The sequence below is a fragment of the Musa acuminata genome, chromosome BXJ2-1 (assembly GCF_036884655.1).
Source record: "Musa acuminata AAA Group cultivar baxijiao chromosome BXJ2-1, Cavendish_Baxijiao_AAA, whole genome shotgun sequence".
In the NCBI taxonomy this organism is placed as follows: domain Eukaryota; kingdom Viridiplantae; phylum Streptophyta; class Magnoliopsida; order Zingiberales; family Musaceae; genus Musa; species Musa acuminata.
In genome coordinates this window covers 6,612,725-6,636,269 of record NC_088338.1, presented here as the reverse complement: position 1 = coordinate 6,636,269, position 23,545 = coordinate 6,612,725, and the positions used below count along the sequence as shown (strand labels likewise).

Here is a 23,545-nt window from a genome sequence, read left to right as displayed (position 1 = left end):
TCAATTGGGTTCGAATCCATATGGACACGATTCAGGGTCCAGTTTCGTGATCTCTGAAGACTCGAGGATTCGGGTGGAGTATTGGGTTGGGTTGGATTGCAATATTTATCACGGCCATCAAAGTTAATGTATGACATCCATCATGATGAGCATTTGTAGAGACTACATAGTCACAGCATTAGGCAGCTACAAACATTCAACGAAGTATGCCAACGAAGTATCACAAGAAGATGGAACTCAAAGACGATCTCAGCAATGGGCTTTGGTTAACTGACCAAGGCACTTTCTCCTCCTCATTAAGTTACATGGTCAAAAGAAGAGAATTCATGAATGTATCCAAGCAACCACACATTAAAATTGAGAAGCATTTGAGTTCTAATAGCAAGGTGGGCATGAAGATCATGAACTTAGAAATGAACAGCCAATGCATGTATTCATGTCTTCGGATTCACTGCCAGCCCCATTATAGAAGCTTTACGTCGATGAAGTCAGGTCCCAAATAGGAATCACAGAGATGTCTGACATTGAGAGAACCCTCTCTAGGACCATTTCCATTTTATCTACGAAGGGTGTTTCCACCACGAGGTGCTTCATAGCCACCTCCGGCACGAGTTGGTGTCTGCCCAGATCCATACGTTGCTTGTTGTGTCGAACCATAGGCTGCTGGAGTCTGCCTGGACCCTTGTGATGAACCATAGGCTGTCGGTGTCTGCCCGGAGCCATATGTTACTTGTGTTGAACCGTAGGCAGGTGGAACTCCATAAGACGGTGGCGCATGTGCTGACCCATAGGGAGGATTTCCTGCGACAACTGCTCCCTGAACCACACCTGCTCCTTTAGAAGCATCATATCTAGAAGCTGTAAAGGCCTCGTAACCGGTGCCCCTGTGTCCCTCGTAGCTGTCACCTCGAGCAGTATCATAGGCTGCAGCTCTTGAAGCATCATAACTCGGACCTCTAGAAGGATCATATTCAGGGCCTCTCTGGGCGGTATGTGCTGAGGCAGAACCAACGACACCACCATAAGGAACTGTACTGCCAGGACCATGTCCCTGCAATACAATTAGAAGACAACAAATAAGAGGTAGACAAACACTAGAAGTGGGAAGCCACATGAGCATGGAAAGAGTTGGAAAACTAAAAAATGCAGCAATCCAGAACCAGAATTTAAAACTAATAAACACTGAACAGGCAAAAGTCAAATTTTGTCAAGTTAAAAAGCAAGAACAAAAGACAAGGGGCCATTAGAAGTTACAATTAAACAATACAATGGAGGCAAAAGAGCCAACTGCCTCTTAGATAAACTTATAAACCATAATGATAATACCACCACAACGATTATATATACACATTCAAGCTTCCCAAAGCAGGAGGGTGTGAGCCCAAATCAGACAAGTGGCTATAGTAGCATCTCAACCAAAACACTCTAGCAGTAATCCTTTTACGTGATCAAAATGCTTTCAAGTTCATGTTGCCAAATAATCACTCGCTCAATGTAGAACAGAAGCCGAGAGTAATTCTACCTCATGCAACTTAAACTCTTTCCAAACAAAAAAAAGTATCTTCAATTGCATAATGGAATAATCAAGGAAGGCACACAGCAGGGGGGGAGGGACCAAGTTAAGATGATGAACCTGAGGAGCTCCATAACCATCTTCATAAGCATTTTGTCCTACAGGCTGATGTCCAGATGCATCATTTTCCTTGTGAGTAGCAGAATTTGTTCCAAATTGCCCACCTAACAATTAAACATTAATGGAAAATTTCAAAAAAAATTCAATAAGCAAATTTTCTCATCATTAAACCAATTAACTAAAAGGCACAAAAAAATGAAAAATATGCACTTAAAGCATTGATACCACTTCTGTCAAGGTTAGTAGCATTTGTCAATTCGGCACGTAGCTTTTCTACCTCCCTCACCATTGAGACATAGTTTTTCTCCATTACTTGTAGAGACTCATAATGATCAATGCGCAGTTTCCTCTCATAATCATATGTAGCCCTACAAGATGAAGAAAATTTTAGCCTACAGAATCCCTGTATCACAAAGGTATAATCATGCTTGATCATACTACTCAATGGAGTGTTTTAACCTGCAATGTTGATAATCTTGTCTAAGAGCCTCAAGTTCAGACATCAAAGCTGGGATTTGCTGGACATCACCATGGCTTCTCTGCAGATCGTGCGTCAGCTGTTGCACCTTGGATATTAGTTCCTGTCTTGCAGCAACCAAGCTTTGAGCTTCTGCATGTGCCTGTTGCAACTCTGCTTTAACAGGCTCAGAAGTTTTCAAATCAGCTTCCATCTTTGTGATCTTATCCATGAGCATCCTTAGCTGTTGCTCTTGCTCAGCTTGCATAACACCCATGTGGGTCTGCAATCTCTGCAACTCCTGCTGGGCAGCAGCTAATTCATGCCTTAAAGAAGAATGGGTAGCCATGAATCTTTGGTTCTCCATTGCAAGTCTTTGCATTTCCACATGTTGTGCATCAAGCTTCTGCTCCATGATCTCTGGAGGTGGCAGCATGTCAAAAGGAAAAGCACCAGGCGGAGGATGGATGCCTGGACCAAATACATCTGGGTGCAACAAGCCAGGACCAGCATGAGGCCGCCGCAGATGTGGTGGTGGTATTCGACCTTTGCTACCCATATTGACCAACAGCTATCTCTTCTTACATGATAAAAGAAAATTGTTATTCTTGCCTTTTGTGCAAAAAAAAAATGTGAGCCAAGGAATAATAACATGGAGCATAAAATAAAATCATGCTAAATGCTAAGCATTATAATCATAAACATCAAGAAATAAAATTAAACATATTCAATATGTCAATCATAGGCACATAAGACCTTCTATCACTAGCTAAATCTTTCAATTTATAAAAAAAAGGTCTTGTGATCAAGAAAACTAAGCATGTCAGAAAGCCCAACAGTCAGCACCTATTGGCCTTTCAAATTAGCATCTTAGTTTTTTTAAAAAAAGGACACTGGAAATATTATGAATATTTTACATCCAATGGTTAGTACATGTACCAGTGGGAGTCAAATAACGAGTAATTAGATTCAATCTTGGAAGACTATGACCTTAAAGCATCATAAAGATGTGTTAAAAATATAGTGCATCTTCTTTTTGGGATGACATGATAAAGGGACCAAGTAGAACTGAACAAGCCCCTAATATTTTTCACTTTAGTGCATTCAAGTTTCAGCATCATGCCTACAACAAGAGATGATCTAGCCTTGCATCTTTCATGGCACATAACGAGTATGGTTATGGTTGGATTTATTTGTGAAAAGAGAGTAATAAGTTGGATGCCATCTACAGCTGCAAACTGCAGAGTTCCTTAAAGAGGGAATAAACCAATAAAAACCTAATACAAGGTGGATCACCACTTACACAGGCACAGATTCAACATGATTCTAAAGCCTACCATTCAATATATATACAAATATATATATATATATATACAAATATATATATATATATATACAAATATATATATATATATATACAAATATATATATATATATATACAAATATATATATATATATATACAAATATATATATATATATATACAAATATATATATATATATATATATATATATATATATATATATCATAATAATAATGTACAAGTTTCAAACTAACATACTAGTGTGTATAACAGAAGTTAGACTAATGCTTTTAGAACAAAAACAGAATCGTATAACAGGTACACCTCACATACACTGAAATTGAAAAACGAAAATCATATTTGCTCTCATATCAATGAGCAACATAAAAAAAGCTTAGGTGGAATTCAGGAAAATGAATGAAGAAAAAAAACATCATCTTTTCTTTCAGGTTGCAACAAATATACATGAACTTAATTTCTAACTTTTATTAATACCACAAACAAATAAGAACTAACCACAAAACCACAGCCCATGTGAACTCTTGAGATAAATCTCTATCCCAACCCGCATTGTATAAGGAAAAAAAAAAAGATAAAGCTTATTTTGTCTCCTTGATGACAAGGATGCTAAAAATTCCTTGACCTCCTAGGATCTAGAACCAAGCCCTGGGAAGAGACCTTTTTTTATATTTATGTAAACTTAATTAGTAGCAGCAGGAATATATAACTCAAAGATCAAAGGCCTAGAAGCTACTAGAGATATATTAATAGTTTCTGACATAGAAACTACCCGGCTGGACCACACTTATAATAAGAAACTAAGGTTTCAAATACCAAGCATAATGTCGAATACAGCTCACTATTTACAGGACTGACTGGGAACAGGCACACAGACTGGTGCAGCTGAAACAAGTGATTTTTATTTTTTTGATAGTTTCTAAATACCTAGCTGAAAACAGTTGTTGACAGCTGTTGATAGTTCCCAACAGCCTTTTTTAATTCCATTTTTTTCCTGTTTTCCTGCCATTTCCTGTCTCTTTCCTTTGCCTCACAATTGATGCCACTGCCATGTCATCATCTTTCCCCCCATTGTTGGTATTTACAATTTTTTTCCTCCCATTTCCTGTTAGTTGTCAAGTACCATGTCGTCATCTTCTACTCCTTGCATCAGTGTCTCGTTTGTTATGCTCTCATCTTCCTGCTCCCCCAGCAGCTGGCATACCAATCAGCATGACAGTGTACCGACACATGGTACATGCCACCATGCCAAAAATGAACCCGTATGGGTTTCTAACCAAAGCTTTAAACCTTGTAAAAGCTACAGCATAAACCAGAGAACCCTTCTGCTGCAAAGAATGAATAGCTTACAACATAGAAATTGCCAACTTGTACTAGTGTTGTCAAAGGTGCTAGGCACTAAAAGGTGCCAAGGTTCCAAAACAACCAAGGCACTAGGCACTCATCTAGATGCTCATCGGAAGCAATACTGATGTAGGACAAGTAGCAATAGATTTCCTTTCGATGATAGAGGTAGAGAGAGAAAGAAAACAGATAATAACAAAAAGATAATAGAAAATAAAGGATAACTACTAGGCTCAATTTGGCTCAAGGAAAACACTTTCAAGATGAAGGTCTAGCACCTCCACATGTCTCGCACATGAACGATGGAATCATACAATCAGAAAACAAATGTGGCCTCGCACCACTCACACTCAAAGGTGAGAAAAAACTCTGATGTAGGACGAGCAGTAACAGATTTCCTTTTGATGATAGAGAGGTAAAGAGAGAAAGAGATAATAATATAATGATAATAGAAAAAAAAATGATAACTACCAAACTCGCTCTGACTCAAGAAGTAGACTCTCAAGATGAAAGCCTCGCACCTCCACATGTCTCGCGCATGGACAACGGAATTATTCCTTCGGAAAACAAATGTGGCCTCACACCACTCACACACAAGGTGGGAAAGAGCTCAATTTATCTTTTTCATTGATCTATTAAAATGTTCTAGCCCCTTTTATTGGTTCAAGTACAAAGGAAAAAAGAAAATTACAGAAACAAGAAAAATTACAATCGCATCGCATATTTGTTCTTTTAGAAGAAGATAATTTTCTTGATGATATTATTGATTGATAGACTTCCATCTTTGTAAAGATAAATATTTAAGATCTCTAATCAAGATTTGTAATCTTCAATCAATAATGAATTTTATTTCTTCTACTTTTCCTATATTTGTTCCCTTTTTCTTCGCCTTGAGTAGATGTTACCGTGTGGCAACTTATGACAAATGCAAATTATCTTAAAACTATTATAACTTATTCAAATAACACATAAACTAAATAACTCCTGCAGCAAAGATGCTTACCAATTATTAAAATTATAACAAATATAAATAAGAATAAAGACGATCATTAAATAAAAATTACATAACACATGAGTTTCATATCATTTCATATTAAAAAGATTACCACTAATACATCAATTACATAATATTAACCACCTATGAAGCATTAAAGAACTCAATCGTTAACCATTATTAACAACAGTTATCCATTATCAACAATAGTTAACATCACTATTATTAACAATAACTAACTATTATGAACAAGAACTAACAACGAGGCTGCAATCGGCGTTGGCAATAATCGATGGGGAGGAGAGAAGATTAGGGCTTGTGATTGGAGACATGCGAGGCCTAATCAATTGGCTCTTAGTTGATTGAACCAAATAAATCGACAAAGTCGAGTTCAAATCACGTGATCAGGTTCGAGCCTCTTAGTTGGCTGAGCCAAATTAATTAGCTCGATCAGGTTCAAATCAATTTGACATTGGTCGAGGACTGGACTCAATATGCCAGGGCAGACCCAAGCGAACACCTAGGCCTCCTAGTGTCCAAGCCCATGTGTCACTCAAGTTGTCTTGACCAACAGCCTCTTGAAATCACTGCTTGTACCTATACTAGAACTATCAAACTAACTAACTTATAATTTGAACAAGAAGTATCAAACCTTTCTACCGTAGAAATAAAAACACTTAAATTTTGGAGTTGGATTTGCTAAGGCTTCATAATTTTTTTATCTTGTATTCTTGGTTGTTTATCAAGGTCCACGTACATAGCCTTCTTAATGCCTAAGAGGTTGAGTTTCTCCCACCACATAGTGCCTAGCGTTTTTAGTGTTTTCATGTTAATCAATGGTCTGTTCACCTAGATAGGGATTTGGCAACTCAGCTAGGCCTAAAATTCCACTTCTTTTCTTATGTAGCTAGGTAGTTGTTACAGCAAAAATGAAAAGGGTAAGACTACAAAGACACCGCACGAAAAGTAGTTGTCCAGCATGCTTTGCTATGAATCCTAGCAACAAACACATTAGTTTGCTCAAACTTCCTCGTTATGCATGTTATTTGAAGCTATGAGACAAGATATCATATCTTAAGAAGCATCTTCCATCAAAGCATAAGTGAAAAACTACATGGAAATGGAAAACATAGCTTCATTTATTGAGGTATGGCTACATGAAATAGTGGGAGAAAAGAACTCCATCTTTGGTGACCTGTGTACGACAACCGCCTCGAAAGAAATGCATACACTCATGTCCTCTTAAGAACTTATCAACCATCAAACATATGCATAATTATTATGTAATCGTTCTAAATCCGTACAATTATTTGAAGGAACTTCTTTTTCTAGATTTGCCCAAAAACGCTGGACATTTTGACAACCATTTCTTAGTTTTAACTCTCGTTTCACGTCGAGAAGAACCCTAAAGAACCTGAAGAAAAAAAAATCATTCAAAGATAGCAAATCACGACTGCACTCAGACCACAGGAGATCCATGTCAAACGAGTACCAGTTGGCTAGGATTATTGTGTGCTTTATGAAATTGGATGCCCACGGCAGATCAACATCGATGTTGCTTGAAAGCATATAATAACACATCAACTAACACGTAATAATTTAAGACCGATGCAGGCATAACGCATCAAGGAGAAGAATAATCTCCCAAATTACACCGAAAAAGAGGGCTCGAGCAAGACAAACAAACACGGCGAAGAGGAAAGCGCCAGCGAGAAACCCTAACCCTAAGGGTCGAGACCGAGCGAAGAAAAGAAGATAAACAAATTGAAAAGAAACTCACCGTGGACGTAGTAAGAAGCGTTATGGTTCGTCGGAGGCGGCGGCTCGCGCGCCGGAGACCGAGCAGAGTAGGGTTTGGGAAATCTGCATCAAGTGGCGTTATTAGCTCTGCGATTCGGGGTGCGGGCACGGCGGTGAGCGTGGTTGCGGTCACCGGACTCATCCGCACGAATCTCCAGACCAATATCTGCCGCCCAGTGGAGACGATCCAAGTGTGACACGTGGACGGCGGCTTTTGCACGCACGCATGAAAATTTTCGTGCTTATTAGATGATTTAAATTATTATTAGAACCTTCGGGTCCGTGGGCCGTAGTGGGCCACCACAAAAGTTCGGGGAGACGATGAGGAGCATTTAGTTCCTTGATTGATGATGCCTTGCCACACAAAACCTTTTGGGGCCGAAGAACGACGTGCTCTCACGTTGATAACATATCGCAATCATGAACATAAAGAGTGTTACGATGCAACAAGTTTGCCATGTCATCAAGAGTCATGGTTACAGTTGACCATATATGGCTTTGATCGAATGATTAGATCTTCCCTGCCAATAAACTGTTTGTGCTTTGCCGATGTCTGGGATCCTCTTCTCTTCCCATGAATGAGTTAAGCATGCCGGTCCACTGTTTGCACAAAAGAGAAAATATGAAATATCTTTATGTTTCTTTCCATCGGGCACGTGAATTCCCCAATGGATCGTGTACTGCACCAGAACAGAACAATCATACAACAGTGCTGCAATTACTATACTCAGGACTTGTAGGTTCACTGAAATGGGAAGAAGCAAACAAATAATGTACAGGAAAAGGAGACCGATTCATAATGATCAGTAGTTGGTGAATGAGCGAGAGACGAGCGACTGCTGTTTATCGAATAATCACTGTGGCAGGGAACCCTTTCCAAACAAAACAGCTGTAATTTCACATAAAAAGTCCTTGTGGTTTCAGAAATGTCAGCACATCTGACAATGAAGCTGAAGCACATGAAAAACCTGCCTCACTGAAAGAAGTCCACGGCCAAGGTTTTCTGACATGCTCAAAGAGCATCCAAGGATGAAATCAGAAAAATAGCACCAGGAAGCTCGGATGCAGCCATTCGTTGCATCTCATGTGACAACAACCAATACAGCAAAACTGGAAAGTGTCTCAAAATTCTGTGGCGAGATTAAAGCTGAAAATTCCTGATGAAATAGATAGTGATGGACATGACATTATAATACATGAAACAAATAAAGAGGTCCATAGCCGCAGAAGAACGATAAGCCGATCGTTTAAATTAAATTTGGCTATCCACCCAGTGAGGGAAAAAATCTTATACGATAGGTTGAAACCATGAATTGCTTCAGCAAGGTGATAAAATATGAACATAGAAGATCAAGAATATTTTCGTAAAGAATCTTGTGAGGCAGAACATAACAAGCGTTAGAACACCAAAAGAATCACCCAAAACTCTCTTACAAATTTGAGTATTCAGGTTCTAGGATGCCTTTTTCCAACCTAATTATTACTATATTTCCAATGCGAGGAGCATATTTTAGCAAGTATTACTGTATTGTCTCATGGTATCCTCGTTACACATTGATCTTTTCCGAGATCAAACAAACATAAGCAAACGTTTTGCATGTCGTAATGCCAAAACCATAAGCCAATAAAAATTTAGTAGTTTTGCAATAGATAGGTTCCAATAGCTCAACACGAAAAAAGTGAATACAGATAAACTGAAAAGAAAAAGAACATATATGACGAGAAAACCAGAGCAAGTGTTCCGAAACAAATTATGCTCAAAACCTGAAGTTCAGAGGAAGAATATTTCGTCATGCACCCATGGAAACCACACGCTTAAAACCATGAAAATGCCCAAAAATCAAGACTAGAGTGCAGATTATAGAACATAAAGGACGAAGTCAAACAAAACATTGCAACAGCAGTGTACTAATTAGGCCAGTCAGAGAAATAAAATCATCATCTGCACCTTACACTGTGACTAAGCTCAAAAGCAGATTTTGCGCATTAATAAACTTCTCCTAAAAAAAGAACCATTTTATAGAGATCAAGTGAAGCATTCCACAACAGACTTTAATGGTATAAAAGCAACTTCTTTAATATCCAGATAAGCTGAGGGAAGAGCATGAACAAGATAAGGCATATAGCCAAATTAGGATGTGTGAAACCACCAAAAGGAAATATCAAAAGCACAGGCAGACATGGCAGATGGTGATCTGAAGCTTCAGATGAGCTGAAATAAAATGCCCAGCAGACGAGCACCGTAGATTATACGGAAAGAAAGCAAAAAACACAAGAAACAGTTACAATAGTGGACAATCATGGTGTTTAGTAATCTGCGAGAACTAAATAATCTGATGGTATGCAAGCCTACAAATACTTCTCACTCTTCTAAACCAGAAGGGAAAAAAACTTAGAAAATCCTAGAAGCAACTTTCATGCTAAACATAAAAACGAAAAAAACTTTCATGCTAAACTACATTAACTAGTTATTATGAAATTTGTGGATGTCATAAAATATATTCTGCAATATGACCTAGACATGCATCGTTTCAGTTACATTTACATTAGTTAGAGAACAAAAATTCACAAAGTATTCCTAAATGTTAGTCTACTTACAATATCAACATTTTTATGTTGAACTTCGGTAATTTATAACGATGCACTTATTGTACTTCAGCCAAGAAACAAAAACAGAATTCCATTGATTTATGCAGAATGTGCTCAAGGATACATGTTTGAAACTATTCACGATAATACATGGCCAAGAACTACATACATGAAATATATATCAAAGAATATTGCGGGGGTGTAAAATATAGGTGACTCGTTGCTTCAATAAAGATTGTTCGATAAAATATCACCAGGAATATCTGAGTATCTTAAGTTCAAACTTACAAAGTGCAAACATAAATGACTACAGTGGATCCTTATTAACTGAAATTTATAGATCATGCATTCTCATTTAGTTCCCAGCATCAGGGGACTAAATGATCTATAACTGAAATTTACTGATCATGTTTTTGTTGCGCTTACCAAAAATATACACCGGATATTACATTTGATATCTGAAGTGCTCTACTTTTGATAATGAAAACTGCAGAGAATCCTCTATTAGCTAAAATTTATAGATCAAGCATTTACATACTAGTTTTGGTGTTATGGGAACAAGAAAAATCATGTAGTCAGTCTTAAACCACCAAAACAAGAAACATATTTCAATCACGTCTGTAAGGAACCATTCCTTTCAGTCACATATACTTAGTCAGATTCTACTTTAGTTTCTCCATCAAAGCCTCCGCTTCAAACATCTCAAAGCATATGCCAAACCCTGATCCCTGATTCTGACAAAGAAAAGCAGCTCCGAGTGCCAAAAGAAAATTTCAATAAATAACATATTTTGGCAACAAATCTCAGCAACAAAAACATAAAATAGAACTAAAACATTTGGAAGAAATATAGTAGCACCATCTAAAATGCACATCACATAAACAGCACTAACAAAACTAGCCTTACATATTTAAGAGACTGAAAGACTCATGAAGAAAAAGAGGCTTCCTTAGCCAAAAGCAGTGAAGCATTATACAAACATTTTCCAAGAATAAAGCCTACAGCTCGCGTTACACCGATCTCTCAAGTCACGACTCACCTACTTAAAAAGTTATTGAGGAAGTCTGAAAACAAAACCGGGGATTTTTTATATAGAAACGAGTAAGAGCGTGAAAGGTTACAAACACCGGATGCAGAGGTTTATCGACCGATTCCAGCTTTGCACCCTCGAACTCCCAACCAGATCAGAACCAAATCCAACAAGGCCAGGAAAAGATCGATAAACCGCTGCGTCCAGACATCACCTTTCTTTCTTGCTTTCTTTCTTTTACAGACAAGAGAGACGGATAGCAACAAAAACAAACGATATCAGAGAACTATACTACATCCCACTCTTCCCGTATGAGAAAAGCGTTGACACAAGGAACCTACAACCTTTTTGGGCCAAGGAAAGCGATACGTGATGGAGGCAGGAAGGAGCAGCGACATGATGAGCACGTTGATGTGAAATGGGGGCAGGAATTGTTAGGGAAGGAATCAAAATACAATGGAGGGTAAAAACCCGAACAGATCAAGTAACCCTAGATTGCAGGGGTGAGAGCCCCAGAGAGAGAGAGAGAGAGCGAGAGGAGAGGGAGAGGCCGCCCGTGACAACTGGCGCCATGTGAAGACGTCTCGTTTTGCGCCAACAAGGCACGAGATGATGCAGCAGCGAAAGGGATAGGAGGATCCATCGAACCGATACAAGTAGCTGTTTTGTACCGACGTGCGGCGTGTGCAGGGCAAGACAGCTCGACACGTGTGCGCCATAGGCATCGAACCCCTCTATCCTCTTCCTCGGCTGCACGGATCTCAAAGACCGACGGACGGCAATTAATTGATTATATGATATAGAGAGGGTTGATCAAATGATTCCGATCCAGAGGATAGAGAGAGAAAAAAAAAAAGACTCCCATCAACAAGCAGCACTCCTTTTGGACCAGCGTTGCATGTTACAGAAACGCTGCACAGAAAACCAAAGAAGAGAGAATTATTTCTAACAAGATTATAATGGTGTACAACAGTGATATGATAGATACTGACCCAGAGTGGAGAGAGAGAGAGTAGTCTTCCATCAACAAGTAGCACTCCTTTTGGACCAGCGTTGCATGTTGCTGAAGCACAGAGAAACAAAGAGGAGAGAATTATTCCTAACAAGATCATATTGGTGTCCAACCAGAGGCAGGCATTACAAGAACATGAAGAAATAGATTATATGTAATAATTTTATGATAAAAATATCAGCATTAGAGTGCATGATATAAAACTACTACAATTAATTTTAGAACTTAAGTAACATAAGCTGGTCGAGATTACCTTGCAATGGTTTCATCACCTTACAATAAGATTTGTTGCAGACTATTCTGTAGCAAAACTTATGACATGCTTGGAAGTATCCTTGATCAGCCTACTTTAAGTGGAGCAACTGTGTAGAAAAACCAAACTTTCTTTGCTAAAGTCCAAGACAACATCTGCACATCCATGTAGAAAAGAATAGGCACTCAACAGAAAAAAGCTATATCAACATAACTATTTGATAAAAACCTAAAACAAAAACAGCAGTAGTAGCTGCTACTCATGTCCTATGATGCAAGGTACAAAATAAAAGATGAAACTAATTGCCCGTTTTTGTACACAGAGGAACTGCAACCTTATCCATAAACATAAACTATAGCCATATCATCACAAATGCTGGAAAGGATGAAAGATATGTCTGACAGCTGTGTGTGCATGCACTAGTGAGAGAGAGAAATGTCTAGAAACAATTGGTCAGTATCATAATTAACTTCAATCAGATGCAGCATCAGCCTTTATATTGGATGCATTTGTATGTTGTATAAATCACTCTGAGTCAACCTCCTCAGAAAAATGCATGCACTGAGCTATCAAATTGAAGCTAGTGCACCACCTCAGAGCTTATCCTTCTCTGAGTCTGCCTGAAATATAGAAATCATAAATAGATCTCCAGTTCTGAACCAGGCAAAGATCATGTCAGTGATGTCAGTTTTACATTCAAACGTATATCCACGATGCCCGTGCAGCAATAGCAATGCATTAGTTCTCCAGCTTATATCTTCTGAGATAATGACTATTGATGACAGCCATAACAAATTATCAAGCTGCCATGTCTATCAATTCAAAATTCACAGTCACATAATGCATAATATCTCTACAATTATACTTCAAATATATTTTCTCTTCTTAACTTGGTTGTCAACTTCAGATTCTCTATGGGATCTGAATCAGGAACCTGGCCCTTCCCGTAGATGATAGAATCATCAAGAGTATAAATGCAGAGAGCAAGGGAAGAATCCGCAGATGCCTTTGTTGCAGCAATATGAAAGCTACCAGTACCACCACCCATTTCCAGGTATTCAGTTTTGATCACGCTCTCAAACAGGGTTATTGCTTGAACCATCTGGAAGACCAGAAAAAAGAAATATGATTGCAGAAAAGCTAAAATGTCCGAGTTAAGTTTATCACAGGCATTAAGAGACTTGGACCATTATGGTCAACGAAAGTGACTTATCATATACAGGACTTGAAATCTGAACCAAATCCAGGAGACCAATAAGAAGACCTCTCAAAGCAAGAACATGATATCAACCTCCAACCACAGAATCCTAGCAAGATTTAAGAGTCTCTGGTAACTACTGTGACATATAATCATGCCTTTGCAGCTGTAAGCTATACATTGGTCAGGTAGACATACAAGCATATCTAAAGATGCAAAACCACTAATAGAACATTAGAAATTTGATAAAATCCACAAAACTCAATAATTTATCAGAAAAAAAAGGAAGAGAGTTTCCTAAAACTTAAAGTTATCAGGCAACCTATATGCTGTTTCACAACCTCATGCACAAGTGGTATCAGATATATTGATAACAAAACAGATCTTATTTTTCCTGAGAATATTTTCGATCACACAGAGACATACGGAAGCTTTCAGATAGAGAATAGACTCATACATTTGTGTAACATCCCCAAGTTTAGTCCAGCATCAAAGTATGAGAAGAGGAAAGTTTGATGGGTGTACTATAATCAGCTTATAAGCTTTTGGGCCAGTGATTCAGGCCCAAAAGTTCGTAGGCTAGTTATCCAATCATAGTCATAAAAGATAACAATATTAACGCAAATTTTGCATGTGATTTTAGAGCAATTGGTCACAGCTATGTTAATCTTCCAAAAGCAAGGATTTTAAGCATGAACAACCAGGAGCAGCTGAGTTTAATGGAAGATTCATAGGCCCAAAGTTCATAGGCTTAATAAAGTTCGTAGGCTAGTTATCCCATCATAGTCACAAAAGATAACAGTATTATCCAAAATTTTGCATGTGATTTTAGAGCAATTGGTCACAGCTATGTTAATCTTACAAAAGCAAGGATTTTAAGCATGAACAACCAGGAGCTGCTGAGTTTCATGTGATCATTATGGAGAACCAGATGCAATAAGAAGAAGAAGAATAATAAAAAAGACAACCACACCACTTAACACTGGAAAATCACGTGCAATATGCATCGTCGATCGTAGTCTTAGAAATCTCATCAACTAATGGCCTCGATGATGACTCCGGAACCGCACAGGTGCGGGCCAACTTCAGATCGTTTGAATCTTATCGATTACTCGGAGTGGATATCTTGTGGGCGAGGAGTCGGCGGGAGGGATGACCTCGTTCAGGTCGATGACGAGCGGCGCCGGGCCGGTGCCGCGGCAAAGGGCGGCAGGATCCATTTGAGGCGACTAAGAAAGGGACGGAAATACCTTCCAATTATTAGGGTATTTGTGACGGGTTGAGGTGTTTCTCTTCGCTCGGTGCGGCGAAGTAGAAAGGAAGCTAAAAGGACGCGTGGAGAAAGGCGAGGCGTGGAAAGTGTTGGAGTTTGGTGTTTGGGGGGAGGGAAGGGATGGGAAAGTTACAAGTGACCGCCAAGAAGCATAGCGATTGGCTACATCACGAAGCCGGCAATTAGGATGAGAGATCGCGTAATCGTGCGACGGATGGTGCTGATCTTTTCTCCGCAGTGGGGCCAACCACGTTTCCGTGGGCCACCTGATACGGATCACGGATAACAGCAGTGCCACGTTTCATGGGAAGTCTTGGTCATCATTTGAATCGAGTCGGATCCAGGCTCACGGATCTTTGCACATTTCTTGTGCCCGAATCCGTGTGTATGCGCAATTATAATTACAAATTTTCTTTTACGAAATATCACTATTTACATGCATAAATCGATGATAAAGGTTAAATGTAAAGTGAAGAAAAAAAAATCAATTATTATACTAATAAAATATATTATTCTAAAGTTCGAATATAATAATATATCAATCACGTATAACACATCAACATGCCATGATTCGATAGAGTTAGTAGTATTCTTATTTAACGAAGTTACAAGCCATCTAAGTAAGTAAGATTTATAAAAGTAATTATGTCTTTTAATTCATATTTAAGTTGGTTAGTTTTGAGATCATGTAATGTAAATATAAGCATTAATATGCTTCATATCCACCTAATCGATCTAGATACCCTCAAAACATAAAATATAAAAGTGTTCAACGTATCTTAATTGGATAAAATATATCATAAGAGCGATACATCTAAGATATAAGTAGGAAAGAAGTTGATATGCTCTAATTAAATAAACCATATCATGAGTATATCCTATATTCATATGAGATATTTATTAAACAAAATACTTTCTATATGCAATATGTTTATCCATGATAAAAGCTCAAAACACATCGATCTCCCATATCCTAACCAAACAACACATAACATAGTACACATCGATCTCAGTATAATAATTTCTTCAGCAAGTTGCGTCTGTCTTAACATCCATCAAATAAAAATATCGATAATAATGTCTATTCATTTTTTCTATTTAACTAATTAAGCCGACCGTCATACCAATCAATGCCCAAAAGAAACACCCAATAAGTCAACCTCGAGTCACAGGATGGAGTGTAAAAAGGTCAACGAGAATATATTACAATCAACCGGAAGCACGAGTCAACGATGTCAACTCACAATTCATTTTAGGTTGATGAAATCACTTGTGGTGTAAAATTCAAAGCTACCACTAACATCAAAAGCATAAATTATTAAAAATAATTTAATATATTCATTAAATATAATATCTCTCGAATAACTTAGCAATAAAAAATATATCATTATTAGTTTTGAAAAAAATAAAAAAATGACATAATATAGTTATTAAGTCTAATAACTTACTTGAGAAGTTGATTTTTATTAAATTTTTTTCTTCGTTAATAAAATAAAAAAACGAATCAGAAGTGATAGAGATGATAGCATATAATATATATTTATGGACAATAGGTCCCAATTGGTGGGTGAGATAGGACGGGAATCTAATCGAAGAAAGCAAAAGGAAGAAGACAACAAAGATGAAACCTGATGTTTTGGCCAAAGGCATTTAATGATGTATTATAATCCTACAAATTGGTGCCATTGTTGGACTATTATTCCAATGGCATCACTCAATCCAATACGTTGTGACCACCACCACCACCACCACCGCCGCCACCACCGCCACGCCATCGCCGCTCATTATATACTTGTCATAAAAAAGAGCATCGGAATATCAACCAGAATATCGGTGACAACCACTGATTTCTAACTTTTTTTTTATATTGTATAATTATTTTATAAAATCGTTTTTATCATTATTTTTCATGAAAGAATATTTTCCTAGAAATTTGAAATTCAATAAATACGTGAATTCCAATTTTTCTTGTCAATTTGTCACAATTTGAAATGGAAGAAAAAGAAACCATATGTTAGTGTCATGCCCCCATAAAATATGAAGATGTATAGATAAATAAATAAATAAATAAAAAGCTATAGAGCAATACATTATTACATTATACAAGTTGTTAGTGACTTTTATATTGAATAATCTAAATTTAATTTAAACCTATATTGAAAAATAAATTTGAAAAATTATATTATATTAAATTTTGATTAATATTATTTGACCTTATCATTTCAAAAATTGAAAAAAAAACCCAAACATATCAATAATATATTTATTCGAAATTAATTTATATTTATACTTATTATTATTATGATTTATATACATTAAAATTATATTTGTATTATGATTTTTTTTTTCTAATTCGACTTCTATTATGATTTATATAAATTACAATGCCAAGAAAGTAAACTAATTAGTCCTCTACAAATTGGGGACATCATATGGCGAGAAAGCAGTTAGGTTTCAATCATGCTTTGCTGCTCTATAAATAGAGCCGAGCGCTACGCGTCGAAACAGAGCCAGAAAGAGAGAGAGAGAGAGAGAGAGAGAGTTCGAATCGTATTGCAGTCATGGAAGTGGAAGGCGGCGTCAAGGTAGGAGGAGGGGAGAAGGAGAAGGTCGGTGGCGCGGTGCAGCAGGTCAACGGGGGCCTGACCAACGATGGCTTATCGGCCATCATGCCCGGGTGGTTCTCCGAGATCAACCCCATGTGGCCAGGTCGGGCTCCCTTTATCTGGAATCGTTTTGATTCCCCTGCTTCGGGTTGCGTTCTATTTGGATTGAGATTTCTACTGTATTTTTGGCTTGCTAAACATTGCTGGGTGTGGGAGCGAAGTGCTTGTAATCGTAGCTATGAAAGCGAGGGAGATGCCGATCTACATACGTCTTTTGTTACCCTGGTTTTTGCACTCAAAATTCTTCGTCTTTTATTTCAAGATTCTGTTTTTGTTGTTTGTTTCTATTTGGAATTTGTTGTGTGTTTCTTTATCTGAATTTCTGATGATTTATCTTATACGGATCGTGCTATTTAGATTGTTGTCTCAGGGTTTTAGTTGCCGTGATTGAGGTGTCTACTATTTTTTGGCTTGCTAAACATTGATAACTACAGGGGGTGGAAGAACATGCCAGTGTATCTATGAAAGCGAGAGATGTCTATGGCCCTAGATAGGTGTTTGGACGCTGTTTTTTGCACTATAAAAAAATCGCCTTTTTATTTTTTTAAGATTCTGGTTTCTTTACCTTTTTGTGCTTTCACAGGGGATATATGTGTTTCTATCCGTTATTTGTTGTGTGTCAAAAAAGATTGATCGATTTATTTTTAATTGGTCTATCTGTTTTTTTATCTTTGATAACTCGGTAGATGATCGTTAGACATTACCATTTTACCTATCTTGGATGATTCTGTTGATATTTCTCATTGTTTTCTGCATTGTAGCGTTGATTTAGCTCGTCTCCCCATTTGGCTGGGAGATTGCCGTTCATGTTTTCTCTAGTAAATAGTTGAGGAAATCTGGATAAGCTTACTGAAATCTTATGTTTCTTTGCTTTGATAATGACGTCTTTGAACCAATGTCTTTGTATAGAGCTTGTAGTTCACTTCAGCATTTTAGATAATTTACTTTTTTTCCAGATTCTGTGCATTAGCGGTTCTAGTCTATTTGGTTTCAAGCTGTAGACTGGTCCTTTATTGGAACACTTGAATGTCGGCAATTTGGTAATAGCTTCATGCTATGTAAAACTGGTTCTCGAAATGTTCGTGTTGCTTTCTGTAGTGGCCAAAGATTTAGGAGTATACCTATGGTGCCAACTGACTAACAAGCCACATCTCTGAGGGTAGTTTAAGATCCTCCAAAAGAGATGAAAATAAAAATATGAAGGTTATATATTTTCATGCTTACGAACCTTACATGGCCATACTGCCTCCTGTTAGTTATATTTGTTTGTGTACCATCTGAACAAAATTTGATGGCTCATTTTGTCTCTTCCTATAGTTTCCATTGGGAAACAAGCAAGATTTTAATTATATATATTTTTTCCTGATATCCTATAGAGTAGTTGATCCAGAAGAAAACTTGGACCATCCTTTTGGATTATTCGGTGGGAAGTTACATGCTGGATGTGAAAATAATGGTGTTCTAGAAATCTGGAAGTATTTAAATTTTCTATATAACTTAAAAAGTGAACCTTTGAAGGTAAAGATTGTCAAAAAGCATAAAAAATGTATGAAATCATACTGGTAGCTTATATTGTTCAACAGTTAGTATGTAAGTTTTTGCACTGCTATTTGCAGGAGAGGCCCACTCGTTAAAAGTGGAGAAGGTCTTATTTCAAGGAAAATCAGACTTCCAAAATGTTGTGGTGTTTCAGGTACTCTATCCAAGTAAACAATCTTAATTCTGGTGTTAACATGATAAATATCCCAATTTTGTGATCGCATTTGCTACTTCTAATGTTATTTTTAATGTCAGTCTTCCACTTATGGGAAAGTTCTCGTCTTGGATGGGGTCATTCAATTGACAGAGAGGGATGAGTGTGCTTACCAAGAAATGATTACTCATATTCCACTTTGCTCTATCCTGAACCCTAAAAAGGTTTATTTCTGAACTTTGAGTTACATATATTTCGTGCAAATGCTGTAGCTTTCTCTTGAAACCATGAAAATTCATTTTCTTTTCCCATAGTGCTATATAGCTGCTACATAAAATGGAGAAGATCTTAGTTAGTATTCCAACTTATGGTGCTATCCATCTGATGAAAAGATAATGAACATCTCATTTTGTTCTCTCTTTGACTCTTTGTTTAAATGGTTGGATTGTTAAAATAGTAAATTACTAGTTCTGCCACATTGACGGCCATGCCATAAGGGAGCCAATGGTTGATAAGTTCTTTGAGCTATATAGTTTGAAATTTTGTATATTATGGGATCCATTAAACTTGACCGTTTGGTGGCTATGGTGAATTTGTTCTTTTGCCACTACAAACATACAATCTGACAAGAACTTTAGTATTTTGATACATTTTGTTGTGTATTCATAGTTGGATTAAAATGTCATCATTACAGGTTCTGGTTATTGGAGGCGGTGATGGTGGTGTTCTACGGGAAGTATCACGTTATTCTTCTGTGGAGCAAATCGACATATGTGAAATTGATAAAATGGTTATAGATGTGAGTAGATCATACTTGTTACTTGTTAGTACCTGTAGCTTTTGCTCATAAGCCTATTCTAATGCTTTAATTTGGTGTTCTTCATTATTCGGAGTGCATAAAAAATACATGGATGTAGATATCTGGCTTTATTGGAATGAAGGTCACTCTAAAACACTGCAAATAAGATTCTCCAAGATCCTCTTTGTAGTTATATTTATTGAGAATCTACCGGCAGAATATCTGTATTGGAACCTGTTTGATGGTACGCTCATGATGCTGCTGAAACTTTTTACAGAAGATTAGGGCTTTCTACTAATTGTCCTTTTCTACTATTTTTCCCTTTAACACAATACTTAAAGGTTGGATAATCTTTAGACAAGCTAAAGATTTGCTACTCATCTCTTTTCATGTAATTTTCTCGAAGCATACCATTGTGCGCAAAGGTCCTAATTTAATTTTATTTAACTCCTTCACAAACATCCATCAAGCACCAACTGGTGCATGAATGGTCATCCTGAATATTCTTCTGATGGCCTGAATTTATTTGAAGACGGGGATCCACAAAATAACTCAACACCATGCAGCTTTTAGTAAATTTTACAGAGCTATATCTATGTACTATTTCAATAGTCACTTAGGTGTTTGATGATATCTGCAGTTCCTGTCTTATGGATCTGAGTTCCAAAGGACAATTTCATTTGCAATCGACATTCACTAGACAATCTGTTACCTCTTTCCACAGTAGTTTGATTTTTATTGAAAGATCTGGCTCCAATAGGTTTGATGCTCACCTAGGGTTTCTAATAGCTGCAATTTGCTAAATCGGAACTATTAATTATGACACAAGTGAACCAGGCATATATAGATTGTAGCAAATTCAAATCAACTTTACAAGTCTGAGAATCATTTCCATGGATCAACTTGGTTGCCTGAACCTTCAATTTACTTCTCATATTCATCTTGTTAATAGAAAATAAAAACTTCTATACTGTATTTATTCAAGAATTTTTTTGACACAAAAAGATAAGGTCAAATGGATTTAGCAAAAAGCTGGAGCAGAGTGTGTTGCTGCTAAGTTAAATAACAAGCGATAACTATTAAAAGTAACTAAATCATGATAGCACTGCATGAAGAAGATTTTCAACTAATCTTAGTGATGCTGATTCAAATGACTCTTCTTGTGGAAGCTATACGTGACTTTTCCTCCATCTCACATTTGGGGATGGAATGTGAGGATGACTTGTTACCAGATAAGACTGTGTATATATATTTTTTCTGTTCAATAGATCACATTATTTGGGACATTTGGCTTGTTGTTGCTGCCATAGATTGCATTAAATCTCTTATATGCTTTTTATGACTTAAAATATCATGTAAAAGTTAATTATTTTTTTCATTTTTGTTTGACTTCTTATTTAAAATAGGTTTCTAAGGAATTCTTCCCCAACATGGCTGTTGGATATGAAGATCCTCGTGTGACTCTTCATGTTGGTGATGGTAAGTAACTTATGGCAATTGTTATACAATTATTCTGCTCAAGTTGGTGAGAAATGTTATGATCAGACCATTTGCCTAGTCTTTAACCTGTAATTGCTTCCTCGAATGTGACTAAGCCAAGTGTTCAGTGCTTGCGTCAACTATTTATTGTGGTATCAGCCCATATCATATATATGAATTCCAATATGACCTAATAGTTTTGAGCAAGGGTCAGCGTCTTTTTCTAATTGGACCATATGGTAACATTCGCAAATTTTTTTATCAATATGCATGTCATATCACTGGCTTTTGGACTTCACAACAAAATTATATGTGTAATTTAGCTATTGGCTTAACCTTGTTGACATATGCAACATTGAATTTATTCTCAGTTTAGTTGATTTCGTTGTTCCAAAACATGTAGGAGTTGCATTCCTAAAGAACGTTCCTGAAGGTACTTATGATGCGATCATTGTGGATTCTTCTGATCCAATAGGTAAGATCTATGATTTTCTTTTTTCACTGTTGCTTCCTGAGGTTGTCTTACTTCTTTTATTTGTTTGATCAGGTCCCGCTAAAGAACTTTTCGAGAAGCCTTTCTTCGAATCAGTTGCCAATGCTCTTCGTCCAGGAGGAGTTGTATGCACTCAGGCAGAAAGCATATGGCTTCATATGCACATAATTGAAGACATTGTTTCTAATTGTCGCCAAGTTTTTAAGGGCTCTGTGAGTTATGCTTGGACAACAGTACCTACATATCCAAGGCATGAACAAATCTATATTTTCTCTTATTTCGAGCAGTCTACTCTCTTGTTAGTTATTTAGTAAAATAGTTTCATGTTGCACTCTTGATTTGTGAATTCAGCGGAGTGATTGGCTTCATGCTTTGCTCCACCGAAGGGCCACCTGTTGATTTCCAACATCCTGTGTACAACATAGATGAGGCTGAGAATTCCAACAAGTCCGTAGGACCTTTAAAGTTCTACAACTCTGAGGTACCTCTCATTCTAAACTTTTCTTCAATGTTTTCTCCATCTTTTTTTCTTAGCAATCTCTGTTGCCTTTCCCAGATTCATTCTGCTGCATTTTGCTTGCCGTCTTTCGCGCGGAGGGTTATTGATTCTTAGACGAGCTAATGACACCATTGCGAAGATCAGACCAGACAGACCCTGATGAGAAGATGGAGACTTCTACTTCACTCAAGAAACTTCATTTCTCTGCCCTCTCAGTTGGATCATTCATGGTAGCTGTGTTCTTTTGGATATGGGGTTTCTCTTTTGGTCCGAGTGTCGGTCTTGGAAGCGACATCGACTTGATTATCAAATTGCTATAAAAATATCTAGATATTTATATTTTACGAACGATTTATTGCATCCATGGATATTGTTTACTTATATTTTATTTTATCAAATGGATATTTTTGACACAATAACTAATACAGCTTTGGAGTATTATCAAATGAATGACTGGTCTTGTACTCTCCTTCAAATCCCTCGTATGTCAAATGTGTTTTTGAGGGGCCATGGAATTTGTTCTGCAGTGTGGGCAGCTTAAAATTTGCATGATTGCTATGTTAAGAACTTAAGATTGACAATCTGTTTGCATTTGGTTGGTTTTGTTGAACTCAAGATTTTATAGGATTGAAATCTCTACCCATTGCAATTTGGTGAGGCTGTGGTTTGTGGCCTAAACCCCCGTCTTATTTGCCTTCTTTGTTCTCATGCTCTTGATATATAATTTTAGCTGTATACTGCAGGAGGATGTTGGGTTGCATTAATGCTGATCGAGTGTGGAATTAATTGCTAATGAACCAAACCATATCTGTGAATTATTTGTGATCAAGCTGAAATATGACTCGACTCACTTGAATAGAAGAAAACTGTCCAGAGTGCATCGAGATCAGCCTAAATAATCTAAATACATTAGCATTTATCATTCACAAATACGGTCAATATTCTTTACCAACTATATTACTTCATATAATTAGACTTATTTAGTATTTTAATTTTTATATATTTAAGAAT

General features: G+C 37.1%; 2 protein-coding genes across 4 annotated transcripts; one reads left to right on the top strand and one right to left on the bottom strand.

Moving 5' to 3' along the window:
* Window positions 1–249: 249 nt before the first annotated feature.
* Window positions 250–7,707, bottom strand: LOC135584374 (protein FLX-like 2). 3 transcript variants are annotated; one of them, XM_065092820.1, is made up of 5 exons: window positions 7,531–7,707; window positions 2,093–2,661; window positions 1,859–2,001; window positions 1,634–1,737; window positions 250–1,051 (listed from the first exon to the last, which is right to left on the bottom strand). In XM_065092820.1, exons 1-5 carry the CDS (start codon window positions 7,690–7,692, stop codon window positions 557–559), a joined length of 1,473 nt encoding a protein of 490 aa, XP_064948892.1. In that variant the 5' UTR covers window positions 7,693–7,707; the 3' UTR covers window positions 250–556. The 3 variants fall into 3 exon arrangements, with proteins under 3 accessions (XP_064948892.1, XP_064948893.1, XP_064948894.1); XM_065092821.1 differs by having other exon boundaries at window positions 2,093–2,667; window positions 7,531–7,677; XM_065092822.1 differs by having other exon boundaries at window positions 2,093–2,670; window positions 7,531–7,664.
* Window positions 7,708–17,390: 9,683 nt separating this feature from the next.
* Window positions 17,391–22,984, top strand: LOC135598664 (spermidine synthase 2-like). The gene is made up of 9 exons (XM_065092823.1): window positions 17,391–17,614; window positions 19,188–19,264; window positions 19,366–19,488; window positions 19,959–20,063; window positions 21,470–21,542; window positions 21,946–22,017; window positions 22,090–22,285; window positions 22,387–22,516; window positions 22,592–22,984. Exons 1-9 carry the CDS (start codon window positions 17,467–17,469, stop codon window positions 22,646–22,648), a joined length of 981 nt encoding a protein of 326 aa, XP_064948895.1. The 5' UTR covers window positions 17,391–17,466; the 3' UTR covers window positions 22,649–22,984.
* Window positions 22,985–23,545: the final 561 nt, after the last annotated feature.

Excerpts from the sequence above, each read along its gene's own strand:
- LOC135584374 (XM_065092820.1), bottom strand. The coding sequence starts at position 7,692 with ATGAGTCCGGTGACCGCAACCACGCTCACCGCCGTGCCCGCACCCCGA. Across the intron at positions 1,738-1,858 it reads TACTAACCTTGACAGAAGTG|GTGGGCAATTTGGAACAAAT; the intron begins GTATCAATGCTT and ends TTTAATTGTTAG. Across the intron at positions 1,052-1,633 it reads ATGGTTATGGAGCTCCTCAG|GGACATGGTCCTGGCAGTAC; the intron begins GTTCATCATCTT and ends ATTGTATTGCAG.
- LOC135598664 (XM_065092823.1), top strand. The coding sequence starts at position 17,467 with ATGGAAGTGGAAGGCGGCGTCAAGGTAGGAGGAGGGGAGAAGGAGAAG. Across the intron at positions 20,064-21,469 it reads TTGATAAAATGGTTATAGAT|GTTTCTAAGGAATTCTTCCC; the intron begins GTGAGTAGATCA and ends TATTTAAAATAG. Across the intron at positions 22,517-22,591 it reads TAAAGTTCTACAACTCTGAG|ATTCATTCTGCTGCATTTTG; the intron begins GTACCTCTCATT and ends TGCCTTTCCCAG.